The 27,158-nt window shown below is 45.2% G+C and overlaps 4 protein-coding genes across 4 annotated transcripts; 1 reads left to right on the top strand and 3 right to left on the bottom strand.

Annotated features, from left to right (window-relative positions):
- Positions 1–1,846, bottom strand: LOC123054723 (anthocyanidin reductase ((2S)-flavan-3-ol-forming)). The gene is made up of 6 exons (XM_044478561.1): positions 1,533–1,846; positions 1,295–1,461; positions 973–1,173; positions 735–894; positions 418–634; positions 1–336 (listed from the first exon to the last, which is right to left on the bottom strand). The coding sequence occupies exons 1-6, from the start codon at positions 1,669–1,671 to the stop codon at positions 189–191; spliced, it is 1,032 nt and encodes a 343-aa protein (XP_044334496.1). The 5' UTR covers positions 1,672–1,846; the 3' UTR covers positions 1–188.
- A 1,044-nt stretch (positions 1,847–2,890) lies between these two features.
- On the bottom strand, positions 2,891–4,704 carry LOC123054724 (anthocyanidin reductase ((2S)-flavan-3-ol-forming)). The gene is made up of 6 exons (XM_044478562.1): positions 4,487–4,704; positions 4,235–4,401; positions 3,862–4,062; positions 3,629–3,788; positions 3,340–3,556; positions 2,891–3,239 (listed from the first exon to the last, which is right to left on the bottom strand). Exons 1-6 carry the CDS (start codon positions 4,620–4,622, stop codon positions 3,092–3,094), a joined length of 1,029 nt encoding a protein of 342 aa, XP_044334497.1. The 5' UTR covers positions 4,623–4,704; the 3' UTR covers positions 2,891–3,091.
- A 2,779-nt stretch (positions 4,705–7,483) lies between these two features.
- Positions 7,484–8,344, top strand: LOC123054725 (uncharacterized). The gene is made up of 2 exons (XM_044478564.1): positions 7,484–7,724; positions 7,898–8,344. Exons 1-2 carry the CDS (start codon positions 7,575–7,577, stop codon positions 8,006–8,008), a joined length of 261 nt encoding a protein of 86 aa, XP_044334499.1. The 5' UTR covers positions 7,484–7,574; the 3' UTR covers positions 8,009–8,344.
- Positions 8,345–10,624: 2,280 nt separating this feature from the next.
- LOC123054722 (putative disease resistance RPP13-like protein 2) lies at positions 10,625–13,797 on the bottom strand. The gene has a single exon (XM_044478560.1). It carries the CDS (start codon positions 13,748–13,750, stop codon positions 10,877–10,879), a length of 2,874 nt encoding a protein of 957 aa, XP_044334495.1. The 5' UTR covers positions 13,751–13,797; the 3' UTR covers positions 10,625–10,876.
- Positions 13,798–27,158: the final 13,361 nt, after the last annotated feature.

Genomic DNA, 27,158 nt, shown 5'->3' with positions numbered 1-27,158 from the left:
TTATTCGGAGAACGTTCATGATGTTAGGACACGCCGACATGGAACCATGATTTTCCATACAAGTACATTTTATAATACTTCATATAAATTGAACACCCACATTTCATCATTTGTGTACTTGAGGAGACTAAGCTTATTTTGGTTGCAAGCGCATCGTCTGATTCTAAGATCGATCATACTACTCCTACTTAGTAGGGAAGTATTCCCAAGGCCCTTCCATACTCGACGACGCTGTCATATATCTCCTCCACGCTCTTGTACTTGTACTCAAACCCTTCCTTGACGAGCTTCGCCGACGAAATGCACACTCTCGGCTTCTCGCGGAGTTCTCTGAACCTGAAGATAAGCAATCAAAACAAACACTTACGTACACATTGGCAATGGCAACGCACGAGCTTCAGAACTCGCCATTCGTACCTATCTGTATTGACCTTGTACTGCGGGTACTTGGCAGCCAAGAAGCGGGCAATCTCGACGACGGTGGGGTTGAGGCCGCAGACGATGTACCGCCCCGACGCGGCCTCCTCCTCCGCGACGAATATCTCCGCTCGGCAGAGGTCGTCGACGTGCAGAATTGGGATGGAGCCCGTCGCCCTCTCGATGTGTTCCAGGGCGCCGGCATACGCATCATCCCCTAACATCATGGCATGTAAATAAAACTCGCATGTAGTATCGGTCCGGCAGCGTGTCTGCTGCTGGCGCTGTGTTTTGATTCGGTTCGCTACAGGCCTCACCTGATAGCAGGGAGAGGATGGTGCCGACGCTGGTGAGGTCGTTCGCCGCCGGTGCCTCGCCAACAGTCACGGCAGGGCACACGGTGACCAGGCTGACGCCGTTCTCCTCCGCGAACGCGCACGCCGCCTTCTCCACCAGCACCTTCGAGACAGAGTACGCCTGCATCACCGTTTCATCTCTCAGTGAAATGATTGAACAGATCGAAAGCATTCAGAGTGCATATATGTGTGTGTGTACCCAAGGACCGGTCTTTGTTGATCTGAGGAATTCCACGTCGGACCAGGATTCCTCGTCAAGGACGTGGCCGTCGCCTTCCAGCGGCCGGCTGGACACCGCCGCCACCGACGATGTGAGGACCACTCGCGTCACCGTCCCCGCTCTCACGCACGACCTCATCACGTTGAGGGTCCCGTTGACGGCCGGCTCGATCACGTCTTTCTGAGACCGCCAGATGAATTATAAGCGGTGCGTGATTTGGACAGTTGATAGTTTCAGGGATTAGAGAGTGAGTCAGTGAATACAGCCTGAAGAGTGTGTGAGTTTGGTGGTTGTCGCTTACCTCAGGGTTCTCCGGCAAGAGGGCCACCGGAGCGGCGACGAGGAAGGCGTAGTCGCAGCCGGCGACGGCGTGGTCGAAGCTGCCCTCTTCGCTCAGATCGGCGCGGAAGACCTCCAAGGGGCCGAGCGCCGCCAAGGCCCTGAGATGCGCGTTCTTCTCCGCGTCATCTGCCATCAGTTTCATTCAGAGACAGAATCCCTCCAGCGGAAGTGAATAGAGATCTAACAAGACAGATTACCGGGGTTTCTGACGGTGGTCTTGACGGCGTAGCCCTTCTCCAGCAGCATCTTGATGAGCGCCGACGCGATGTACCCGCTGCCGCCGGTGACGCACGCCGTCTTCCGCCTCGTCGCCCCATCGCCTGCCGCCGCCGCCATATCGCCGACGATCACTACTGAGCTGAGCTCTCTTGTCCTGGCAATAGCTCGAGCACAGGGCTCTGGTTTCTCTGGCGTGGCAACTCGAGTACGCTCGCACCTCCACGTGCGTGCATTTATGCACAGATGTTTGCCACGCGAGTCGTGATGGCCAGCGGTGGCAGCAACAGAAGAATGCCGACGACGACCATACGGTTATCTCTTACCTTCAAAGTCCATAATGACGCGCTGCCGATCAAAAGCGAATTGACCACGCAAGTCGGGATGACCAGAGCTAACGGAAGGAGGAGGAGAAACCACTTTCCTTCTCTGTTGGGGTCAATGATCGATCCTTCTCAACCATTTTTCCTTTTTCTGTTTCTTTTTTCTTTTTACCTTTTTCTCAAAACATGTCTACTTTTTCTAAACACACTGTACATTTTTATATACACGTGGCACATTTTTTGATACACGTTGAACATTTTTCAAATTCATATTGTAAAAAAATTAAATACATGTTTCCGAACATTTTTTCTGATAAATGTTAAACTTTTTTAAATGGGCATGAAACATTTTTTTAAAACCACGTGAACTTTTTTTACATTGTTACAAACATTTTCTAAAATGTGAGAATTTTTTAATGTCGCGTTATTTCATTTGAATGGTATGAACATTTTTTAATGGTACAAAATACCTTTTTTTGCGTTATGCGAACATTTTTTATACATTGTATACACATTTTGAAAAAACAATCACATACATTGTCATGAAATGCGTGAATATTTTCTAGTTGTCACAATCATTTTTTCTAATGCTACCAAAATTTCTTAAAAGTTGCGGACACATTTTTTAACACGGCGTTAACTTTTTTGGAACATGTGGTGACCATTTGTAAAATTTAAACAAAATTAATTTTCATTTTAAAAATATATTTAAACAAAAAAGTGTGCTAGGGTGCCAGTGCTCCTCTTGCGTGTTGGGCCGCCCATTTTTGGAGTACTGCAGGTGACGATTGCGCTTTTTGTCACAGCAAGATATACCTAGTGTCTTGTTTTTGGTAGTTCTAGTGTCTTGTTCGGGCGGCGAGGCGGCGACTTCGTTCTCCTCCTATCTTCGCTACGGCGGTGGTTCGGCGAAGGGTGTGTGGACGTGTATCTCCGACAGATCTTTTTGGATCCGGTCGGCGTTGGTCTTCCATCTAAACCATTGTTCCGAGAACGATCCGAGCAGATCACAACCATTGTTCCGAGAATGTTCACAATACCATATATCACTTTTCATACAAGTATGTTTTACAAATCATTTTTCATATGAACTAACACCCACATTTCATCATATATGTACTTTTAGGAGGCTAAGCTTATTAACCAACAAAAAAGAAAGAGGCTAAGCCTATTTTGCTTGCAAGCGCATCGTTTGATTCAAAGATCCATCATGCACACTAGCACGGAAGGATTCCCAAGGCCCTTCCGTACTCAACGACGTCGTCGTATATCTCGTCCAGAGTCTTATACATGAACTCAAACCCTTCCCCGACGAGCTTCGCCGACGAAATGCAGACTCTCGGCTTCTCGGTGAGACCGGCGAACCTGAAGTAAACAAACAAACCGATCATCACGTACGCATCCCCGATGCACGAGCGTCGGAGCTCGCCATGGCCACAGAGCTCGTCATGGCGTACGTACGTACCGGTCGGTCTTGACGTTGTACTGCGGATACTTGGCCGCCAGGAAGCGGGCGAGCCCCACGACGGTGGTGTTGACGCTGCCGCAGTTGTACCGCCCCGACGCCGCCTCCTCCTCGGCGAGGAACAGCTCGGCGCGGCAGAGGTCGTCGACGTGGACCATCGGGATCGAGCCGGTCGCCTTCTCGATCAATTCAAGTTTGCTGAACCTCGCATCCTCGCCTGACACCATCGCACGCACGCCATGTAAAGCACATGTACCGGTCGCGCACGTAATTTAGTTTCAGGCCTCACCGGAGAGCAGGGAGAGGATGTCGGGCACGCTGGTGTTGACCTTGGCCGCCGGCACCGCGCCCACGGTGACGACGGGGCACACGGTGACCAGGCTGATGCCGTGCTCCAGCGCGAACGCGCTCGCCGCCTTCTCCAGAAGCACCTTGGAAACAGGGTACGGCTGCGATAGCAAGGCGGTGAGCGTCAACTGTTCGTCCGTCAATGAAATGATTGAACAGGTTGAAAACGCCTACCCAAGTCCCGTTCTTTCTCGATCTAAGGAACTCGACATCCGACCAGGACTCCTCGTCCAGGACATGGCCGTCGCCTTGCAGCGGCCGGCTGGAGACCGCGGCCGCCGACGATGTGAGGACGACGCGCCTCACCGTGCCCGCTCTCACGCACGACCTCATCACGTTCAGGGTCCCGTGCACGGCCGGCTCGATCACGTCTTTCTGCCATCACCGTACAGATTCAACGGTGTGCGGTCGGCAAAAAGGTGTCAGTTCTTGGCGGGCTTCAGAATTCAGAGTGGCAGTCTGAAGAATGCGTGTCTTGTATACTGGAGTACTACAAACTACAGTAAGAAGAACTGATGGCACAATGAGCTTGGTGGTTGCCGTTCACCTCAGGGTTCTCTGCGTAGAGGTTCACCGGGGCGGCGACGAGGAAGGCGTAGTCGCAGCCGGCGACGGCGCCATCGAAGCTGCCCTCTTGGTCGAGGTCGGCACGGAGGATCTCCAAGGGGCCGAGCGCCTGCAGGTCCTTGAGATGCGAGTTCTTCTCCATGTCATCTGGAATCCAGAAATCAAACCATAGTGCCAATCACCCACTGAGGCAAAACAAACAAAACTGAGAAGAATCAATCGATGGTCAAACCGGGGTTTCTGACGGTGGTCTTCACGGCGTAGCCCTTCTCCAGCAGCATCTTGACGAGCGCGGAGGCGATGTACCCGTTCCCTCCGGTGACGCACGCCGTCTTCCTCCTCGTCCTGTCGCCCGCCGCCGACGCCATGTCGCCGGTGATCACTTGTACAGGTACAGCTCTCCTGGCAACTCAAGCGCCCGGAGTTCTGTGTCCCTCTGGTGGAATGGGCTCGTGGAGTGGTGCGGTCGCTATTGTGGAAGCATTTGGTAGCTGGTGGCTGATCAGTGGGGTTTTTTTTTTTGGCGCAAAGTGGGGTTTGTGAGTACCATGAGCACTCGGCGAGGAAGGCAGGTCGATGGGGATGGCAAGCACCATCGACCGACAAAGGCAGGGCACTACCTGCTCCACATCCCAAAAAAGCTTTAGCTCCTGCATAGCCTATTCTGTATTATTGTACTTTTTGGAAATCGCCTAGATTTAGGGTCAAAGATGTCATGGCCACAAGATGTACTACCTCCGTCCTGTTTTGTTGGTCCTTTCGTATTTTGTGTCAAAGTTTCACTATAGATTCAACCATCGAAATGTTAAATGCATCTAACAAAAAATTATATCATTGAATTTGTATTTGAACATAGTTTCCGATGATATTGTTTTTACTATGTATAACTTATATTTTATTAGTTAAAATCATGGTTAAAATATGACCATAAATATACAGGGGACTAATAAACTAGCACGGAGGTAGTAGTATGAGCGTCAAGATTCGTGTGCATGTGCAGGCTGGCTCGCACGCGCTCCTTTTTTGCCGCCTCGCTAGCTTTTCTTGTTTGGTCGCTGCGTTAGTAACCCGCAGGTCGCCCAAGAGCGACCTGGCGCGCACACTCCCTCCGGTGTTAGTATGGGCCGGCCCATTTTTCTGTTTTTTTCCTTTTCCTTTTTGTTTTTATTTTCCTTTTTTTGCTTCTTTTTTCTTTACTTTTTCGTGAAATTTATTTTTCAAATTTGTGAATTTTTTGTTCATTGAGCTAAAAATGTTAAAAAATCAAAAAGATCATCAAATTTAGATTTTGTTCATTGTACTAAAAATTGTTCATCGGATAAAAAAAGGTTCATAAAATTCAAAAAAAAATCATCGATTTCAAAAAAATTGCATTGAATCAAAATTTGTTCATCATTTTTTTCAAAAAATGTCTTCAACATGTCATCAAGTTCAAAGAAATGTTTATTGAATTCAAAATTTGTTCATTAAAATTCAGGAAAATGTTGATCATTATTAAGAAACACTCATAAAAATAGTTCATCAAAATAAAAAATGTTCATTCTTTTGAAATCATGATTTTTTTTGAATTCAAGAACTGGTCTTGGATTCGCTGATCATTTTTTGAATCCGTGAACGTTTTTTGAAAGCAGAATTTTTTTTTTCAAATCTAAAAAAACAGGGGGCACCTCATGCCCCACATGGTCCGACCCAGAAGGCTCACAGGGGAAGGGGGGGCAGAGGTGTCCAGTTTCCTGTCGTGCAGGTTGCCAAATAGGAGCACCTCTAGTTTCCTTTTAGGAGAATAGGAGCACCCCTAGTAAGAGGCCTATTTTCAACAGGTGGTTTGACGGGTCGATGGAACCAAAGGGACTTTTTTCTTTTGCTTCTAGGATTTGTTCTTTTTTCTCCTTCAGTTCGAGTTTTTGGGCCGTGCTTTTCCCTACACAAGAAAAATTATGCAGACTCATGAGAGTAGAAGTTTAAATTTTGATGCAGATTCCTTAGCTAATTTTCCGTTGTCTTTGGATATAGGTAGACATGTTTGGTTCATTCAAGCACATGATATTGTAACTATTCCTCTAAACTTATTTGAATAAAAAATCATTATTTTCCTTTTACATAAAGAAAGATTATGCGGACACGGCATTTTCAAGGCAAACATGGGTGCAATAGCTACAATTTGCCCGACTCAAGAGGGAGCTTACATTGGATCCTTAGTGGTGATCATCAGGGTCAGGGATCTTATTGAACGTGAAACTTTAGAGGCTTTGGCATGCGCAGACGGATTGTCTTTGGGTAGTGATGTGTACCTACAAAAAATTCAGATTGCTACTGACTGCATGCGAACCGTCAAGTGTCATCTGGGAAGCTACTTAGGCCATACTCCATCCGTTTCAAGTTACTTGATCCATATTTATCTAGACATGAATGTATCTAGACACTAAACAAGTATAGATACATTCGTATTTAGAAAAATTCAAGTCAACTAATTTGGAACGGAGGGAGTAACAATGAAGCTACTTTTGTGATCCGCTCGTCACCGTCGTTTATCGCCCACGGTTGACGTCGTTGTAGCGCCTCCTCATCCTCCCAGACATGAAGGCCGAGAAGTGGAAGAGGCGGTCTGAGGCACCGCCGACCATCTCCCGCACTTGTCAACCCTTTGCCCCGCCTCGGGGTAGCGACGCCGCACCCAGCCGTGCCGCGTCGTCTCCATCTCTGAGAGCAAGTATAATAAGGTACAGTCAGCATGCTGCAAGGATTAAAATATTATATATTTGCTGAGTTGGATGGGAGAGAAGAGGAAAGAGAAGGGAAACGGGCTGTAGATTAAGAGCCGGCTGCAGCACGTGCTCCAAGAAACAATGTGAGATTGTAAGATGGGCCATCCATTAATGAAGTGGTACTATTTTATAAATAGCTATTATATAGGTTGGCTATATAAATGATGTGGCAACTTCATATGGCTCATTGTTGGCTATACTATTAATCATGCTCTGGCTTGTTCCGGCCTCACGCCGACCAGCACGTCGCCCGACTCGGTGCTGCGCGTTTGTGCATGCTGAACCGACGCGCCAAAAATTTCCAGACACCTTGCTAATGGCAAACCGGGCCCATTCGCCAGCGAAATCCACACCCCGTCCGTCCGTCCGTTCTCCCGGACACGGCTCCAGCATTTCAACCCCGTTAAATTCCGCGCTCAGGTCCGGCCGCGCCTTCCTTCCTGCAGCGCTATATAAAAAACACTACGCGGCTAGCCGTCACCTCCGTTCCAGCCTGCCCTGCCCAAGCAAAGAACCCCCCCTCGTGCCGTCCCTACCAGCCAGCCGCCGTCGACGATGATGTGGGGCGTCGCAGCCGCCGTCGCCTCCGCGGCCGCCGTCGCCGTGGCCTCCGGCGCCGAGCTCCTCGCCTGCGACTGCGCCCCGACGGAGCCCGCCGCCGCCGTCGCCGTCGGCAGATGCGACGAGTTCCTCCTCCGCCAGCGGGTACGGATCACGGCCTCCTCCCTCACCCGCCTTCTCCCTAAATCCTCCCCTCCCACCCTCCGCAAAGAATCTCCTCCTTCGATAGCAACCCGCTCTCGATTTTGATTTGGGATCACGACGGCGACGGACGGCTTCTTGGACTGCTCTGTTCTTACATGTTCCGCTTTCCGCAGGAATCCTCGGCGCCGAGCGGGGCGAGCGGCGGCTCCGGCACGGACGACAAGTTCGCGCCGCGGTTCGACGGCCTGCGCTTCATCGAGACGCTCGTCACGGCGCACCGCTGAAATCCCCCTGTTTCCTCAGGGGATTCTTTCTCTCCGTGCGATTCGCGGGGAGAGGCGAGCTGCTACCCTATTGATTCGGCGATTGGCGGCCAACGCGCCGCCAGATTTTTGCTACTAGGACAAATTGAGGTTTTTGGTTTCTTTTCTCCCCTTTTTCTCTTTGCCGATGACGATTGTCGTCCTATTGTTGTTGAGTGATGCGATTGAATTGGAACCTTCAAGTGGCTTGTGATGATTGTATGTACTTTGCCAGCGCTGGTTCTTTACCTACCTGATCCGTCGTGCAAGCATGGTATGGTATGGTATGGTATGATTTCACCTCCAAACTTTGCCATTCTCGTGTGTGGTAGGTCTGCTGTCCTCTGCTTGTGGTTGGCCTCGTTCCGGGATTGCCCCTTTCCCCACTTTGCTGCACGCGTATCACACGGCTTGATGTTTGGGCTGCATCCTGTCCATGGCTTTTGGGGTGAAATTAGTAGCAGATAGGGCCCCTGGATGTGTGGTGATGATTACTGATTATGCTTGGCCAAACTAAGATCTTTTTAAGCAAAGATAGTGGTGAGAAATGGGAGTACTAGTATGATGATGTGGCTCCTTGCCGTCCATGTCTGCTTCCCTGTTTGGCTAACCAGTTTCACCTCATCTTTACTTGTTTCTTTGTGTACCACAACAAGTAGAACTCGTTTTTCATGTCTTGTAGCGTGCACTTGTACTAGATTTTTGTGAACAGATTTGGATTAAAGACATCAAAAGAAGGCGGGCATGACTCTAGTTTTTGAAGGTCTTGGGTTATCGTAAACATTCATCAAAATCATTGTTTCTATACTGATTGGTTCATGAACATACATTGAGCACCATCGGAACCAGAAATTTGGAAAGGAGCTGGCCGCTATATATAATACATTTCAACATGGCCAAATCCATCCGCACCTTCTATCTTCATTAACGTCAAGTGTTACAAACATAAGAAAGAATTGCCCAACATAATCTGCTATAAAAGTCAACAGTAAAACATGGGTCTGGATGCCTTGGCACAAATGAATAGAGAAAAACATGGGTCTGGGCAGTCTGCTCACACCTTATATATGCATCACGTGTAGTGATACAATGGTCTTCATCATGCATTACTGTTCAATGTGGAAATCATTTTAGATGGCAACATGAGAACAATCTGCTATGAAGTTTAATATACAATGTTTGTGGGGTCGACCTAACAAAAGTGAATATCGGTTAGCAAAAGGACAACCATTATATTTTACTTGCTATTTCCCATCAAATACATTTCACAGCTATCATAGCATTTTTTTAGTTCACCGACTCCAAATGAATGCATCCCAGAACATTCGGAAATGAGCATAACGGATTTACCATACTTCATGTCACTCCCAAGGAATTCATTAGCCCTTCCGGGGATGCTTTACAGAATGACTATGTCTTGCAGAACATAAATACAGTAGGAAGAAATATCATATGTTTTGCAAGTTAATCTTAATGAAAGAGCAAATTAAACTACATGTTAATCATAATGAAAGAGCAAACTGCACTGCACTGACAAATAAACTTGTCTTACCAGAATAGTAGTTCAGTCAAAAAGGAACGTGATAGATTCTTCTTTTGTAGTGGGATTGCAGAACATTGCGTTTATAAGCAGCCATACATCATGAATAGTTATATATTTTAAAGATTTCAGAATACTGCGTTTACCAGAATAGAGTAAGCAAGCACAAAACAGAGGATTTTAAAATGTATCGCTCCGTTCCTAAATACAAGTCTTTGAAGAGATTCCACTATGGACCACATACAGAGCAAAATGAGTGAATCTATATTCTAAAATGCATCTAGATACATCCGTATGTGGTCCATAGTAAAATCTCTACAAAGACTTATATTTAGGAACGGAGGGAGTAGAAAATAGACACTTAAGCCATACATAGCTACTTCGTTGCATGAGCAATAGCTATTAAAAGGAAATTAATGACTCGGACATAGGGAACATACCACAGATACAACATCATGTACAGAGTACTTATTAAGCAGTCGATCATCAGTCATAATGTCATACACAATGGGAGTAAGGGAAATGTCAGAGCATGGAAAATTGACAGTAATTTCTGGTATAACAAGTTTTGCAAAGTCAGTAGTGCCATTTGATTCCTCAACAATGTGCGCATAGGAGTTCATAATATGATGGCAATGTCAACTCCTCGTTGGTCAAACCATCCAAGCACCGCTCTGGTTGTATAAACACGAGTAACGCCTGACCACAGCGTTCAGAAGGTGTCCACGCCAATAGCGCGTGGGATATGCCACTTGCCAATCGACAAGGCCTCTCATTGCCCCGTAGAAGCAGCGACAGTGACAAGGGTGTCGGAGTTTCATGGGCGGCAGCATTTACAACATTCACGGGAACACAAATGTTTCCACTACAGAGCAGAAGCACGAACAAAAAATGCCCTTGTCAGAAAGCATGGAATAGATGTTTCATGGGCAGCTAAGCCAGAGCAACAACCATGCATCCTCTATATGCTGCACATTTGGAATTGCAAGCATCAAATTTGGAATGCTGTACGTTGCCGCATGAACAGTATTTGGCTATGCTGCTGAGCTACTGAGAAATTCTCATTTGGAATGCTGTACCCTCATTTCATTTCATAACAGAAGTCTGAAGATCTTGTGTGCAGGTAGTACTTCTTCTGGCATTACAAACGCTGCATCAATCAAGATGAGACCATGAGGCCCGGTCAAAAAGGATGAGCCCATTATGAACTATTTGATCTTCTGCAAAGGTATCGAATGAGTTATTATGGGAGGAAAAGAGTACAATGAAGTTCCCTAACCCAGTACTTAGACAAGGATAGATTGAAATGATTAATCCATCTGTCTGATGATGACCTCGCACACCCTCTCCTCTAGTTTGCTAACATTACTGGAGGAAATAGTGTTCCCATCCCAAGAGGACCGTTTCAACAGCAACGTCTGAAGTGAAGTCGCATGCAACAGTCCTAGAGGAGGAAGGGACATCCCAGTGAAGCTCGATATAAGATTCAGATGAGTTAGTGAAGGAAATGCCCCAGCTTCAACATTCCAAGACTCAACACTTTTTATGCCGTCAATTGTCAGGCGGCGCAGCCTAGGAAATCCTCCCGCATTGCATGTCATGCTGTTCCATTTGAAAGCGTTGTCTTCCAAGACAAGCACCACCAGATTCGGAAGGACGCCCAGCACAGGCATTGGGTCTTCACTCAGTTCAGAACCTATCAGCTTGAGCTTTTTGAGGCCATGAGGGAGCTTGCTTAGCTGGCTATCCCCGTGCTTCCACCTTCCAGCCAGTTCTAGCACTTGAAGATGCCTGTGGCGTGAAATGCTACTGATGAGTTGCGCAGAGAAGACCTGCCCTCGTATTCTGCTCTCAAACAGTTGCCTTCTACCAGTAACTTCCCAACTCTCCAAGTGTATGAGCACGGCCTGCTCCATTTGCTCCAAAGATCTTAAGAAGGCAGCCCATATTTTCTCGTTTCTGCGAGCAATAGAATAGTTTGCACTTCTAGCCCTGCTGCGTTGCTTGTGTGAAACATAGCTCTTGACATCACAAAACATAGATACTTCACACAAGTACAAAGTCTGCAACGAGCCAAGGCATCTAACCTCCGGAGGAACCCAGTGATTGACCTCGCTAAGAAACAGGTGCCTCAAGGTTGGAATATTCCAAAAGAGCCGCGGTAGTGATTTTACTGTTGACCCTCTTGCATCCAGAGTTTGCAAGTTCAAGAGATCGCTAGCTGAGGAAGGAATACCAACCGATCCACTGCCACATTTTTCTAATCCTAAATATCTTAGATGTATCAAGTTGCCAATGCCAGATGGTATTGACTTGAGTTCTTTTAGGCCATAAAGATCCAGTACTCTGAGACATTTCACCCTGCACAGTAGTGATACTGCTGGTAACTTGAAAAACACTAACAAGGTGCGGAGCTTTGGCATGGCTACATTAATCTCAGTACATCCAGCAAAGTTATGGAGAGCAATTCGGTAAGCCGTTATCGAATCGGAGGGTGCCTCAGAATCGGTCGGATTACTCCAAATATTGAATAATCCCTCCCTCCTTGCCTCTGCAATACCCCATTCACGAAGCACATCGTGGAGAACTACACTCTTTATTGAGCCATGCCACTTGCTCCTTTCAACAGTTTGGAGCATACATCTCTGTGCCAACTCCTTTATATATTCTCTTGCTGTATCTTCCATTGTCCGATTCAGCCGATGTGGAATAAATCCTTCAGATATCATCAGCTTGCAAAGTTTTGCTACGCGGATGACATGGTCCTCTGGAAAGGAGGCTACATAAAGAAAGCATGATTTCAGTTGGTGATTAGGAAGGTCATTGTAACTTTTAGCTATGATGTTCCAGACTGGCTCGTCATTCATGCGAGCTTCCCAGTCTAGATTATCAACCAATCCTGACCAAATGTCATAGTCCAAGTTCCTTGAAAGATAACCTCCCAAGACCACAAGAGCAAGCGGCAACCCTTTGCATTTCACTGCCAATTTCTTTCCTATCGGCATCAACTGTGATCGATTAGCACTGCTTACATTTTGATACTCTGGAAAGGACATCTTCTCAAGCAACTCCCAGCTCTCCCTCTCGTTCAAAAGCTTCTTCTCATGAATGCTTTTCATCCTAGCGACATGCTTTGGGACATCCATATCCCGGGTGGTCAAAATGATTCTACTACCATTGTTCACATCCGGCAAGACACCGAGGATCCTATTTATCTTACTGTAAGAATTACTCTTCCAGACATCATCCAACACTACAAGAAATCTTCTATGAGCGAGGAACTCACGCAGAAGTTCCTTGACATCCTCCTCGCCCATATTTTCCAATTCCTCAATGGCTACCTCCTTCAACCTGCCAGCAATGTTTGTGTCACCATCACTGATTGTTCCCTCTCCGTCCTGGTCCCCCTTCTCCTCTTTAACTATATTTTTCCTTGTGATACCCATGATCCTCCTAGCAATATCCTTGATCAGATCAAGAAAGCTGTACTTCTCAGACACTGAAATCCAACTCCAGGAATGAAAATGTTGTTTAACACGTGGGTCGTTGTAAATTTTCCTTGCAAGCGTGGATTTGCCAGATCCAGCCATCCCAACTATGGAGACAACACAAATATGACAAATCTTATGATTCATCAACTCTCTGAAAATATTATTCCTCTCCTCATGAAATCCAACAACCAAATTACTATCTGCACTGTTCCAGCTGAGGTCATAAGGGATCACCTCCTCTTGCTCATGGAGGTCAGCTGGGACGGCGGTGTCCTCCCAAAGGTCGGCGATCCCGTAGGCCACGGCGCCGTCGGAGATCTCACGGATCCTGGCCCGGACGCGCCTGATGTTCACGCCGAACGTGTGAAGCGCGGCGACATCGGCGCACCACACAAGGGCGCCCGAGAACCCGAGCCGCAGGCGGCGGCGGCGCGCGAGGTAGTCGGCCTCCCCGAGCGCGTTCTCCGCGTCGTAGGCCGCGGCGCGCACGTCCACGACCCAGTTGGTGAGGCGCGCGCCGTCTCGGCCCCCGGCCCGGCGCCTGGCGTCGGCGTCGCGGAGGAAGCACTGCATGCGGCGGAGCTCGGCCCTGAGAAGGTCGGCGTCGGCGTGGACGCCGCGGAGGAAGGCGGCCTCTTCGGCGGCCAGCGTACCGAACGCGCGCACCACCGAGGCCACCGCAGATTCCGCCATGGCCGGCTGGCTCGGCTCAGCTCAGCTTGCAGTCGGAGTTGGAGACCCTACTAGAATTGGGGAATGTGTTCTTTGTGCGAGATGTTTTCTAGGAAACCGGCGGAGCAAACGAGCAGCTTCCTCGGAAGTTTCCATTTCTCTTTTCCAGCAAATTCACAGGAGCCTTTTCTTTTTTCACACATACTCCCTCTGTAAACTAATATGAAAGTGTTAAATAATTATTTAAAAATGTCCAACACATTTTTTCCAGTTTAAAAACTGCCCAACGTCTTATATTTAGGAATGAAGATAATAAAAAAAGAAAATTCATTATATAATAAAAAAACTGGTTGAAAAGCGATACAATTTTATCTCATACACCCCGGCTTTGAGGCTGCGCTCAAAGCAAAGTGATGACCTTGTCGCCTAAGGGCATCATCAATGCACGGACGCTCGCAATGTCTGGGCAAGTCGGCATGTAGAAGCGCCACTGTGCTTTGAGCTCGTTTCCTAAGGGCATTTCCAATGCGGGCGCTAACAGCCGGGCGCCAGGATTTATTCCCAGACAATGAGCGGTTACGTCGGTTAATCCTGGCATCGGCCGCTTCCTTGGCGCAAAACAGGGAGCCGGGCGCTAAGCCCTTTTCTTTCGTGAGCTGAGATGAGGCGCTGTTCTCACTCCAAATATTTAGCATCGTTAGTTAGCGCCTGGCATTGGAATAGAAGGCGCTTAGCCCTTTTTCATTATTCTGGTATTTGTTTTTTTCTTTCTGTTTAAGCGTCTAGATAAGCACCTCCCATTGTAGATGCCCTAAGTGCCCGCCTCCAAGTAATGCATCGACCCAAAAAGATAAACAGGAATGACGTATTAACTACCAAATCACTGGGAAATTAATCCCCGAGCGCCCTTTTGCTTAGCGTCTCCATTGTACGTGCCCCAAGCGACCAAACTTGACACCCTACATCAAGATCCAGAGCCGCTGCTCGGGCTTACAATCCTCAACAACGCACACATACCAACTCTGAGGTGCGTACCGGTCAACACCCTGCAACTAAAAACGTACTCCAAAACTGGCGCTTCGACTTTCAGACCGATCCCAAGGCTGCACCCGACAAACTAACAACTCTACCATCAAGTTCATTAGACTTGACCCCCTCAACACCAATGCACTGTCCGAAGTCGCCACTCCGGCTTCCACACCATCCCCAAGGTCAGACCCACGCCTAGTTGAAGACAAAGTTGCAAGACGACACCAACCGGTGACGCTTGACGAAAGACCGGATCTACAAGGCAACTCCTCCAAGGAGAACACTAGTTTAGAACCGGGCTATAGCACCGGTTCGTAAGGGCCTTTAGTGCCGGTTCTGTAACCGGCACTAAAGGGTGGGGACTAAAGGCCCCCCCTTTAGTACCGGTTATGCACAAACCGCCGCTAAAGGGCCACCACGCGGCACGAGCCTGCGCCGGGGCGGGGAGACCTTTAGTACCGGTTGGTAACATCAACCGGTACTAAAAGGTTTGGGGGGTTTTGGGTTCAGGGTTTCCTTTTCCTTTAATTTTGTGTTTTCCATTTAATTCTTTTTTCGTTCGCTGGTATTTTACGATACTACATATTGTACACATTATGGATATATATATAAATAGAATTTCTCGTAGAACCGATCATATATATATAAATATATATATGGGTCGCGCTATTCGTCACCCTGGGTGAGGAATAGTTATTCTTCACCCCCTCTCTATTTTGACATCAATGCACCGTATTTTTACGTTTTGTAAATTTTGTCTTATTTCATACATAAAAAAAGAACGTAAGAAAATATGTACTCGCCGTAAAAAATATTTTATGTTACATAAAATTATAAATGTAAAAACATATTGTAAAACATACATAAAATGTGATTTTTCTGATCTTATAACTTTTTTTAGACCAAATTTTACATATTGAATTAATGTGCATGTAACTATTTATATTCTAAACGTAATTTATTTAGGAAGTGATCGTAAGATTACCTCGGGTGAAGAATAACTTATTCTGCATCTTGGGTGATGAATAGTAACACTATATATATTATATATATCATCGAATGTCTCGCACCACCATTCAAACATACACATGTACGTATATATATACAATTTGGTATATACAATTTCTCCTACATGGAGGCATTACACTACAAGAAATATGTCAACTTGCAACCATCACTATTGGTCACTGAAAGGTCATTGTTTTTCATTTGCGACCTTTTTTTGACCAAAAACAGATGGTCAAAAGCTGGCAGTCGTAAACTGAAATTAACGACCTTCTTTGGGATAAGGTCGTAGACGTTTACGACCAAAACAAAAGGTCATGGAACCCATGACCTTCTGTTTTGGTCACTGGCTGTCTGCCCAGGCCACGTCGGATCCGACGTGGCAAAATTGCGACCAATTGAATTGGTCGTTGGTAAGATTCAGCCCGGTCCAATTCGGTGTTCTACGTGGGCCAAGCCCATTAATTCAGCCTTTTATATATTTTCCCTATTAATTTTGGTCAGCTACATGGACCTGGCCCAACATTATAGCCTTTTTATTTTTAGGATGTAGCCTTTGTTTTCTTTTTTTTACGCACCCCAATTGTCAAATTCTGGTAAATAGGTCCCAAATGTGGCGTTTTGGTTCGTGGGACCCTGCTGTCAAGGTCATGTTCTTCAGATTTCAATATACCAATACAAAAAACTAACACAATACTTCAAGTAACAGCAAGAAGCAATCTACTACATCATATAACATACATACAAATGTGATCAGCATCAAGTTTACAATTGGATAACAGCGCTACAAGTGTACAGTCTACCACATGAGCCCTACAAGTGTACAGTCTACCACATGAGTCTACAAGTGTATAGTCTACATCATATAACACACATACAAATAGGATCAGCCTAAAGGGCTTCATTACTCCGAGAACTAGCTCCAATGAGCCAGAACTATGCTTCTTCCAACTTCTTTGTCCAGATGCTCGCGAAGAAACATGAAAGGCCAGCATCTGCACGTTATAGAACAAAATGATTAGGAACAAAATAAAAGTAAATCTGGCATCATATTTACTTGACAAGGAACCACAACATATTTCTGCAGAAAAAGAACATGTATGCAAACCAACCACCAAACAAATAACGAGCTGGTTTATCTTATACCAGAATAAAAAGAACACCGACAAGGAATAGAAGCATTCCTTGGTTTTCAAGCACACCAATTCATAGACATGATTTGGATATGGAAAAGACAAACATAGCAACAATTGATAATCATAGAAAGTCGGCCATCCTACTATTGAATAAATGGTTCGGATTTCACCATAACAAAACACTTAACAACCTCAACACTTGTATTTTTGCTTGCTGCAATCTAAACAACATCACCACAAGTTCTATGATGCATCCAAACTAGTGAACTTTGTGCATAGATCGGATCGAATAGAAGATAGAAGGGGAAGGGAAGGGCTACCTTGAGGATCGAATCGAATCAGCCTGCTTCTTCCTGCCATCTTCTTGTGAACAGCCTTCTTCTTCCTGCCATCAGCGGAAAGCTTTTTAGGAAGTACAACAGGAGAAACGTTTCATACAGCGGAAAGGGGGACTTGATCAACATCCACTAACTTCACAAAAGAAAACACCTATCCAGACAATAATTTCCCCCTGATTTAATAAGACAACATGCCTGTTAAAAAACTAGGCTCATTTACTTCTTCATGGGATTCAGATAAAAAAGGGTTCAAAAAGGGACCTATGCAAGAACCACATGTTAAGATCTGGAGAATGGACGTAAATTATTTGACCATCGACATTCCCTAATCAAGGTAAACTGTAGCTAACTAGCTGATTGACCAATCAGAAAATGTATAAAGTAACCACCAATGCAACAGATTATGTTCTACTTCTAGCGCATTCATTCATAAGCGAAACATGGTGAACTGGAATCTAGAACTCATCGACACAGGGAGACTTGATCCACATCCAACAAATAGACACGAGCTAGATTTGAGGAAGTCAGTCAAACAAATCTATAAAATTAAGCATTCATGCCTGCTGGATTTGTAAGCAATTAGTTGATCCACCAAACGGGAAAGAGCATTGACAGCATTAAATTGCAGAAGCAAAACTAACAGCAACCCAAAATCACCCAAATCACTAGTTGATTAGCAACAAACAAGACGCACGTGCGTGGTAATTCGAAGAAGAAACGGCCCTGCCGACGACGGCGCCGCGCATGACAAGGAGCTGCCTTGTACAATCCAACGATTAGTATACATTACATGACAGGTTATTTACTACTCCATAAGTACATAAGTAGTATTTGTATCAGTACAGATACACTGGCACATAGTACAAACATGGTATCTCAGCATTCACTTGTAGGTGGCATCTGTATATACCTAGAGGTTAGCTCAGCTTTTTATGTCAAGAATAGAAATCATATAGATTTCCTTAAATAACATAGGAGAAGAAAAATGTTCAGCAAATATGTATCACAAATTTAATGATGAGACAAGGCTAGATGAAGACATTTTATAATTGACAAGCACCCAAATATATACAGGCACCAGTTTAGGAAATTCATGACTTGGATAGTGTATTAATAGCAGATATGACGAACTAATGTACTTGTACTTGATCTAGTTGAATACATGCAGAATAAGTTCATGGTATAATTTGAATAGGATCAACAAGCCATTTATGTTGCCTTTCATCCAAATTTGATGTATTTCCATGCTAAGGTGCATACGATTGTATTTCCATGAGGGGGTTATTTCATATCCCTTAATTTTTAATACATTGGCATGATAACATGCTAGCTTTGGCAACGTTGAGACAATCAATTAATCTGCACCGACCAAACATGAATAGGATCGAAGGAATAAATTTTGTTCAGATTCAATTATATATAACACATTCACAACAGATTTAATTGGAAGCAACTTAAACTGCTGCATGAAGGAAACGTCTGTGGACCGCTCCGCCATGTAAACAGATGAATTTGAATAAATATAAACATGTAACAAAATGGAAATGTTATGATATCTCTGTTGCATGAGTTTTTATCATCAATCGCATCTCGACTCGGCAGATCTACCCGACAATCCAGGCATAATCGAGAGGGATTTCGCGACAACTGACTATGGTACAACATCGTCTTGAACAGATCATCAAAAGCAAAATGGAGGAGCGGGGTACTTTACTCTCTGATGATGGTATATTGACACGTCTACAGCAGATCATCGTCTAGAAATGTAAAAACTTTTCGGTAAACATACTAGTGCTCTGCACAATGTTGCTCCACAGCTCAACTGAACTTCAGAAAAAGCAAGACAAAGAAAATACAGTTCGTGACTTGAGAGGTCGGGATTCAGGGTAAAAACGACTCACCCAAGAGACCAGAGTCTCATCGTCCTCGTCAGGCTCGTCGGACAGGACCGGTCTCTTGCCGGTGATGATCTCCAGAAGCACGACGCCGAAGAAGAAGACATCGGTCTGGTCGGTTATTTTCCCGGTGTTGGTGTACTCCGGCGCCATGTACCTACCAAACCAGTCAATGCCATCACGCTTTATTCAGGTCAGGGATGGTTTAACGTAATGGGAATGAAATTGGAATGGTGGACTTCATACTCGAAAGTCCCCATCACCAGCGTAGACACATGGCTGTGTCGTCTTCGTGCTGGATCTTGGCCAGACCAAAGTCAGCAACCTGCACAAGACAGAAAAAGCCCCATCACGCTCTGAGATGAACATTCAGAATATATCTTCCAAGCACATGTACGCATGCATGTCCCAGTTGAATAAAAGACTTCATTTTAATAGTTGGATTCCGGAGACAATTCTTAGTGCTTCAAATCATTCAGTTATCTGAATTAACAGTACAGAAAAGAATTGAAGATCTCAATGACAGTAGTAATTGGACGGATAAATCAACACTTGTTCTAAGGACAATAAGATGATTGGTGCCAGGCAGTGTGGGGTCTCATCAGTCACCAAGCTGAACATGAGTGTTTAAATTTGCCAACTAGGACTAACCAAAGTGCCAAACAGAGTTTTTCAGGCTACAACAGTGTAGGATCGAAAGTATGTCTAGAGGGGGGTGATTAGACTACTTGACCAAATATAAATCTAGCCTTTTCCCAATTTTAGTTCTTGGCAGATTTTAGCAACTTAGCACAAGTCAAGCAATCAACTTACACATGCAATTCTAAGAGTGTAGCAGCGGAAAGTAAAACAATTGCATATGAAGGTAAAGGGATGAGTTTGAGGGAGCAAACGCAATGTTGACACGGAGATTTTTTATCCGTGGTTCCGATAGGTGGTGCTATCATACATCCACGTTGATGGAGACTTCAACCCACGAAGGGTAACGGTTGCGCGAGTCCATGGAGGGCTCCACCCACGAAGGGTCCACGAAGAAGCAACCTTGTCTATCCCACCATGGCCGTCGCCCACGAAGGACTTGCCTCACTCGGGTAGATCTTCACGAAGTAGGCGATCTCCTTGCCCTTACAAACTCCTTGGTTCAACTCCACAATCTTGATGGAGGCTCCCAAGTGACACCTAGCCAATCTAGGAGACACCACTCTCCAAGAGGTAACAAATGGTTTGTTGATGATGAACTCCTTGCTCTTGTGCTTCAAATGATAGTCTCCCCAACACTCAACTCTCTCTCATAGGATTGGATTTGGTGGAAAGATGATTTGAGTGGAAAGCAACTTGGGGAAGGCTAGAGATCAAGATTTATGTGATTGGAATGGAATATCTTGACCTCAACACAAGTGTAGGTGGTTCTCTCTCAGAAAATGTATGTTGGAAGTGTAGGCATGTTCTGATGGCTCTCTCCATGAATGAAGAGTGGGTGGAGGGGTATATATAGCCTCCACACAAAATCTAACCGTTACACACAATTTACCAAACTCGGTGGGACCGAATCGTGAAACTCGGTCAGACTGATTTAGTTCATAATGTGACCGTTAGGCATTTCGGTGGGACCGACACGTCAACTCGGTGAGACCGATTTCGTTAGGGTCAGGGCATAACGTAGTCTCGGTGAGACCGATTACACAAACTCGGTGAGACCGATTTTGGTAATAGACAAACAGAGAGTTGGTCAGGCAAACTCGGTGGGACCGATTCGCTCATCTCGGTTGGACCGAAACGTTACGAAAGGGAAACAGAGAGTTTGCATTGCAATCTCGGTGGGACCGATCTCTCATCTCGGTTTGACCGAATTGTTACGAAGGGAAACAGAGAGATTACAATCCCATCTCGGTGAGACCGAGATCCCTATCGGTGAGACCGAAAAGACTAGGGTTTCTGGCAGTGGCTATGTCAACTGAACTCGGTGGCGCCGGATAGAAAGTTTCGGTGGGGCCGAGTTTGACTTTTGATTTGGGACATATGTGGATGTGAGAAAGTAGTTGAGGGTTTTTGGAGCATATCACTAAGCACTTTGAGCAAGAAACTCATTAAGCAACACCTCACCCCTCTTGATAGTATTGGCTTTTCCTATGGACTCAATGTGATCTTGGATCACTTAAAATGAAAAATGTAGAGTCCTGAGCTTTGAGCTTGAGCCAATCCTTTGTCCTTAGCATTTTGAGGGCTCCACTTTTCTCATCCATGCCATGCCAATCATTGAGCTTTCCTGAAATGTTTATCTTGAAATATCATTAGCTCAATGAGCTATATGTTGTTAGGAATTACCAAAACCACCCAGGGATAGTTGCACTTTCAATCTCCCCCTTTTTGGTAATTGATGACAACATATAGATCAAAGCTTCGACAAATGATAATAAGATTGAAAAACATCGTCGCTTTGAGAAGTATGTGATAAGCAAGAGCTCCCCCTAAATTTGTGCATTATTTGAGATTTGCTTTTGAATGCAAATGCACAATCGATTAGGATCATGGGTTACTCTTCCATGCCACATACATCTTGGTGGAGCGCTCAAAATGATAGAAGTTAAAAGCATGCACTCATCACCAAGCAAGTGAATGATCATATAAGGATATAAGAGATAATATCATCCAACAAGCATTAAGGGTAGCATATGATCAAACACATGATCAAACAAGTATCTCACAAGCACATACAGTATCTCACACAAGCACACAATCAAGAAGTTCAACCAAAATAGCAAGAGAGATAAAAAGCAACACTCTCTCTCGAAGCCTATGATCTATACATTTTTCTCCCCCTTTGGCAACAAGTTACCAAAAAGTTCAAAAATGCATAGTGCTAAACGACTCTCAGGCTTGGTCTTCGGGAGGTGGTGTAGAGAGAACTCCAAGGACGAAGGCATCTGTTGATGTAGCTGGAGCTGGTGGAGTGGCTGCTAGAGGTGGCACTGGAGCTGTAGCTGCTGGTGCTGATGTTGTAGCTCGAGTATCTGTGACTGGCACTGCAGCAGATCTCTGTCCTCTAAGCACTCTAGCAAAAGCATCTGTAGTAGACTTGCCCTTCTTCTCCTCTGCTTCCTCCTGTAGCTGCTCAACTGCAGTTTGGATCTCAGTTACCTTGACATCAAGATCATAGAATTTCTGCTCAGTGATCCTCTCCAAACTCTCCTGGTTTTGAGTCAGGGTGGCCAAGCCCTTCTTAATCCTCAAAGTGGATTGGATCAGATATGCAAGCTGGTCTTGCTTGCTCTTCAAGAATACTTGAGATGCCTCTTCAGTAGTTAGCATCTTTGCAGCTTTCTTTGCCCTTGCCTTCTCTCTCTTCTCATGTGCTTGAGCTGATGATGGTTCATTCTCATTCATGACAACAGTGTTGTCTTGAAATTCAGGGTAGATGGGCAGGTGCTCCTTATCCAATAGAGATTTGCCTGTGCCCATCTTGGAGTTGATGAGCTCCTGAATTTGTGGGGCATACCCACAACTTCTCTTCTGATCAGGTGCTGTCCTTTTGATTGTCTCCACAATCAGACTCATGACTTGGAACTTTTGAGGCACATCAAACAAATGTAGCAAATTGATAGCATGTCCTCTGATCATCTTGTGAACACCTGACTTGGGTAGCAATGTGTGCCTTAGGATCCAGTTGATGGTAGGCAGACCAGAAAACAAGAAGTGGACAGATCCAAACTTATGAGTCTCCAAAGCATCATCAGGGATCTCTCTGTACATGTGTGCCATAGTGTTATGGTCTTTCTTCTTCTCAGCATAAACATCCAAGTCTCCTCATTTTCTTCCGGGGCATTGATCAACTGAGCCCATTCTTCAATAGTAGATTGGTACCTTGTACCTTCAGACATCCAAATGATCTTCCCATCTGGGTAGAAGTGGGAAGTGGAGTAAAACTGCATGATCAGCTCATCATTCCACTTGGTGAGCTTCTGGGCAACAAATGTATCAACTCCACATGCTTTGAAGCTGTCATATACACCTGGATAGTGATCTTCATTCTCCTTGATGTACTCGCAGTCAACCCATCTCATGTCACACACTATGGGCTTCTTGTCAAGCAAAATTGTCTCATAAAAGTCTTGCTGTTCCTTAGTGTGAAACCTGTAATCCACAACAGTTCTCCTCCTGACAGCATATGGATCAGACTGTCTCCATAATCTCAGTCTTGAATCCTTCTTGATTTTCATGTTTTCTGCAACAGGATGTGCATCATTGTGGCCAGGGATCTTGGGCTTCAGCTTTCTCAAAACAAGTGAGTCATCTTCCTCTTCTTCAGCAGTTTCAGGCACAGGGGCCTTGTTCTTCTCCTCAGGGGGAATACTTCTGGTGTTCCTCTTGGGTTTAGGCTTCTGAGCTGGAGCAGCAGCCTTGGGAGCAGCTTTGGGCTTAGATGGAGCAGCCCCTGATCTGATTGCATCTCCCATGAGCTTCTGAGCTTTGGGTGCTGGTGCAGCATCCTCTTGTTCTTCTTCTTCTTCTTCTTCAGAATATCTCATCATTGATGGCTTGCCAAGAACTTTGGCAGTAGTAGTTCTTGCCCTCTTCTTCTTTTTACCATCACCTGCTGCTTCACCATCATCTGATTCAATGGTGAACTTCATAGTTTCACCTGTGGCAACTTTCTTTGGCTTGGAAGCTTCAGCAGTTGAGGCTCTGGCTTTTGACATTGGAACTCTTCTTGCTGGAGCCTTTGTTTTCATTCCAGGCTTTGTTGCAGCAGTAGTGCTATACTCCTTCTTCAGCACCTACTTTCTTGAAGTGGCCTCATCCTCAACAGCCACATAATCCTCATCATCAAAATCTGAGGTTTTCTTCTTCCTTGTCCGGGTAGCTGCCTTTGGCAAGTTACTGGGTGTGGTCCTGCTGCCCTCATCATAGCTGCTGGAGGGACTAGTGCCCTCACTCAACTGAACCTGTTCCTCTGACTTGTTCTGATTGTCACTTTGATCAGACATCTTCAGGCAGACTGTCAGCAGACCCTGTGAATAGGTTGTAGATGAGGTAGAGTAGATGAGCATCACAAAGTACAAAGGTTTTGCAAAATAATTGAGTCAAAAGCTTAGTTTTAGTTCTCTATAGAAGTGATCTCGGAGCTACCGAATTGACAAACTCGGTGATACCGAAGCAACACTTGGAACCTAAACTAGTGAACTCGGTAGGGCCGAGTCACCGTTTGGTGGCACCGAGATTGCTAGGGTTTCACAGAATCTTGAACTCGGTCACACCGATTTGCACGTTTCGGTCAGACCGAAAAGCGCATGTGCAATGGCCAAGGCCGAATCGGTGAGACCGATTTCTACAGTTCGGTCGGTCCGAGATGAGTTCTGCGGAGAGCTAACCCTAAAATTTTCGAATCAATCTAGACCTAAGGAAATTTTAGCTAGATGGATCAATCTCAATCGTGGCAAGAAACATGGCATTGTCCTTGTGCTAGGAATCGGAGTGAAAAAGATAGCACAAGGGGTCGAACACTTACCCTAGAGCGGCGAGTGTTTGCTACAGCGGCAATGGCGGAGCAGATTGCCGTTGACGGCGGCGGAGACCAGCGGCGAGAGGTCACTGGCGGCGAGAAGACGATCCAGAGACCCGAAGAGGCAGAGCAGGTTACGCGCGGGTGAAGGGTTTCAGAAAATTTTCCAAAACTTGACCCGTCAGTATATATAACCTGACCCTATCGGTGTGACCGAGTAGAACAACTCGGTGGCACCGAGATGCAAAACTGCAGGCAGTTACTGCAACTCGGTGTGACCGAAAGGTTCTAATCGGTTGCACTGAGATTGAAAAACCTAGATCAACTAAGTGATCTCGGTAGGACCAAAAAGGATGAATCGGTCAGGTCGAAATGCACAAAGAGGTTTTGGAAGTTTAAGGTCTATGACGAATCGGGGACTCCGAGTGCTCCTCACACAGAGTGGTTCGAATCTGACTTGATCAAACTTTGTGATGTAGCATGAATAGAGTTTGAGACGAGGAAAGCATAGGTAGCTAGAGGGAGTTCTTAGGCATTCTTGTCCATCCATTTGGCAAAAGAAAAAAAAAGCCAAACAATCAAAGCAACAAATGGATGTCGTCGAATGAGAAAAATATGCATCCAACATGCTCACACAATTAAAATGGCAAATGAAGTATGTGACAAAGCATGCACAAACACTCTAGCATCTATCAAGCAATTGGCGATGACTAGGTCATCTATATATAAGTATATTGACTTAGGAGTCAAATGAGAACATTTGATCATAGGTCATACTCATCGTTTAAGCACAAGTGGGGTTACCACTTTTACATAAAGCATTGTTGTGCTCACACCATTAGAGTTGCTTTAGCTCAATTCTTAGAGTAAAGCTCCCCGTAGATGTGATATCCCCCCTAAGAGGGATGAACTAACCTTGGGTTTTGTCGATGATGACTTCATGTAGGTGTTGAAGATGTGGATCCTCAATGTTGTTGTAGATCATTCGGATCAATCCATTGGAGTGAGTTCACTTTCAACACCTACACGGGTTAGTCCCACAAGGAACAAGCAAGGATATCCATAGACATAGAGTGATGTATACACAAGATGTTGTCCATGAAAGCATTAGGTTACCTTGTCCCTTGTCTTACCAACAAGAGGGTTTGTGACTCCTTGGACTAGTGCAAGATATGGAAGTTGTTTGCACTTGTCCTTGCCAAAATGATAAGAGTGAAGTATGTTGGTGGAGTCACCCTCAAGAACTCTCTAGTTCTTATTCTTCAGGATCCACACCATCTTGATGGGAATCCTTGGAGTTGTAGTCGTACTTGATGAAGTAGAACTTGATGTAGTCTTGGGAACCCACTTGACCAAGGCCTTAGGTGCTTCTTCAAATGCATAAATCTCCTCTTGAAGCTTGTCCTTGCCTTTTTGCTTGTGGTCTTGTGGTGGAAGATCATCTTGAGCTTGTGTTCCTTGGAAAGAAGTAGGATCATACTTCTCTTGTTGAGTAACAAACTTCGTCTTGGGGTATTGATCTTCGTCCCACTCAACCCATTGGCATTGAACTTTCGTTCAAAACCAACACCTTGATTCTTTCGGTGCCTTCCTTGCTTGCATACAATTTCCTCAAATTTCTTACTTCCGGCAAGGCTCTTGTAAACACCTTTCTCTATAATTCCCTTCAATAAGCTATTTTCTTGCTCAAGTGTAACTTGGCTAAGAGAGTCATTAGTGGAATCAAGAGAACTACTAGAAGCAACAACATTGGATTTAGCATGATTGTTGTTACTACTAGATGAAGAATCTTTGTTGTTCTTGTTGTTAGATTTAACTTGTGGCATGTAAGTAGACAAGAGTAAATGCTTGGCAATGTAAGAAGAACTTTTCTTGCGAAGATCATCATTGATTGCCTTTAAAAACTCATGCTCTTGCTCAAGGTTGAGCTTTTCAAAGCGTAGCTTCTCATGAGTCTTTAAAAGTTCTCGATGATCTTCCAAGGTAGTTTCATGAGCTAACTTAAGAGTGTTTAGTTCTTTAGTTAGACGCTCAATCTCCTTCTTATCATCATCATTCGTTTTATCTTGAATAGCATGATTAATAGCAAATTCATCATAGTTTTCATAACTAGAGTTGTCAACAAGTAAATCATCATCTCCTAGCAAATCATCTTCATCACTATTGAAATCAACATACTCGGGGTGTGTTACCTTTGGACCTTTAGCCATGAAGCATCTCCCAATTCCTTCATTTGGTGAGTCAAATATGTCATAGGAGTTGGTTGTCACAAGTGCTAGTCCGGCAACACCTTCATCTTGAGTATATTCGGAGTTGGAGTGATAACTTCTTTTGGAGTGATTGTCGGAGTCGGAGCCGGATACCCATTCACCAACATGAGCTTGATGTCTTCTTTTTGTGTAGCTCCTTGATGACTTATCCGTCCTTTCCGAATCCTTGCTTCTCCGAGAGGGTCTTCATTCATAACGATCATCTCTATTCCTTCTTTCTCTTGGTGGTGATTCTTCTCTTCTACTCCTTTTTTTG

Source organism: Triticum aestivum, chromosome 2D (assembly GCF_018294505.1).
Source record: "Triticum aestivum cultivar Chinese Spring chromosome 2D, IWGSC CS RefSeq v2.1, whole genome shotgun sequence".
In the NCBI taxonomy this organism is placed as follows: Eukaryota; Viridiplantae; Streptophyta; class Magnoliopsida; order Poales; family Poaceae; genus Triticum; species Triticum aestivum.
Note: the sequence above shows the minus strand (reverse complement) of the source record. Positions and strands in the feature narration are given on the sequence as shown.

Bases quoted from the DNA above. Each gene is read 5' to 3' on its own strand.
- LOC123054723 (XM_044478561.1), bottom strand. From the start codon at position 1,671: ATGGCGGCGGCGGCAGGCGATGGGGCGACGAGGCGGAAGACGGCGTGC. The intron at 1,462-1,532 runs GTAATCTGTCTT...AACTGATGGCAG, and splicing joins GACCACCGTCAGAAACCCCG to ATGACGCGGAGAAGAACGCG. The intron at 1,174-1,294 runs GTAAGCGACAAC...TGGCGGTCTCAG, and splicing joins TCTTGCCGGAGAACCCTGAG to AAAGACGTGATCGAGCCGGC.
- LOC123054725 (XM_044478564.1), top strand. From the start codon at position 7,575: ATGATGTGGGGCGTCGCAGCCGCCGTCGCCTCCGCGGCCGCCGTCGCC. The intron at 7,725-7,897 runs GTACGGATCACG...CGCTTTCCGCAG, and splicing joins AGTTCCTCCTCCGCCAGCGG to GAATCCTCGGCGCCGAGCGG.
- LOC123054724 (XM_044478562.1), bottom strand. From the start codon at position 4,622: ATGGCGTCGGCGGCGGGCGACAGGACGAGGAGGAAGACGGCGTGCGTC. The intron at 4,402-4,486 runs GTTTGACCATCG...TCTGGATTCCAG, and splicing joins GACCACCGTCAGAAACCCCG to ATGACATGGAGAAGAACTCG. The intron at 3,240-3,339 runs GTACGTACGTAC...TGTTTACTTCAG, and splicing joins TACAACGTCAAGACCGACCG to GTTCGCCGGTCTCACCGAGA.
- LOC123054722 (XM_044478560.1), bottom strand. From the start codon at position 13,750: ATGGCGGAATCTGCGGTGGCCTCGGTGGTGCGCGCGTTCGGTACGCTG.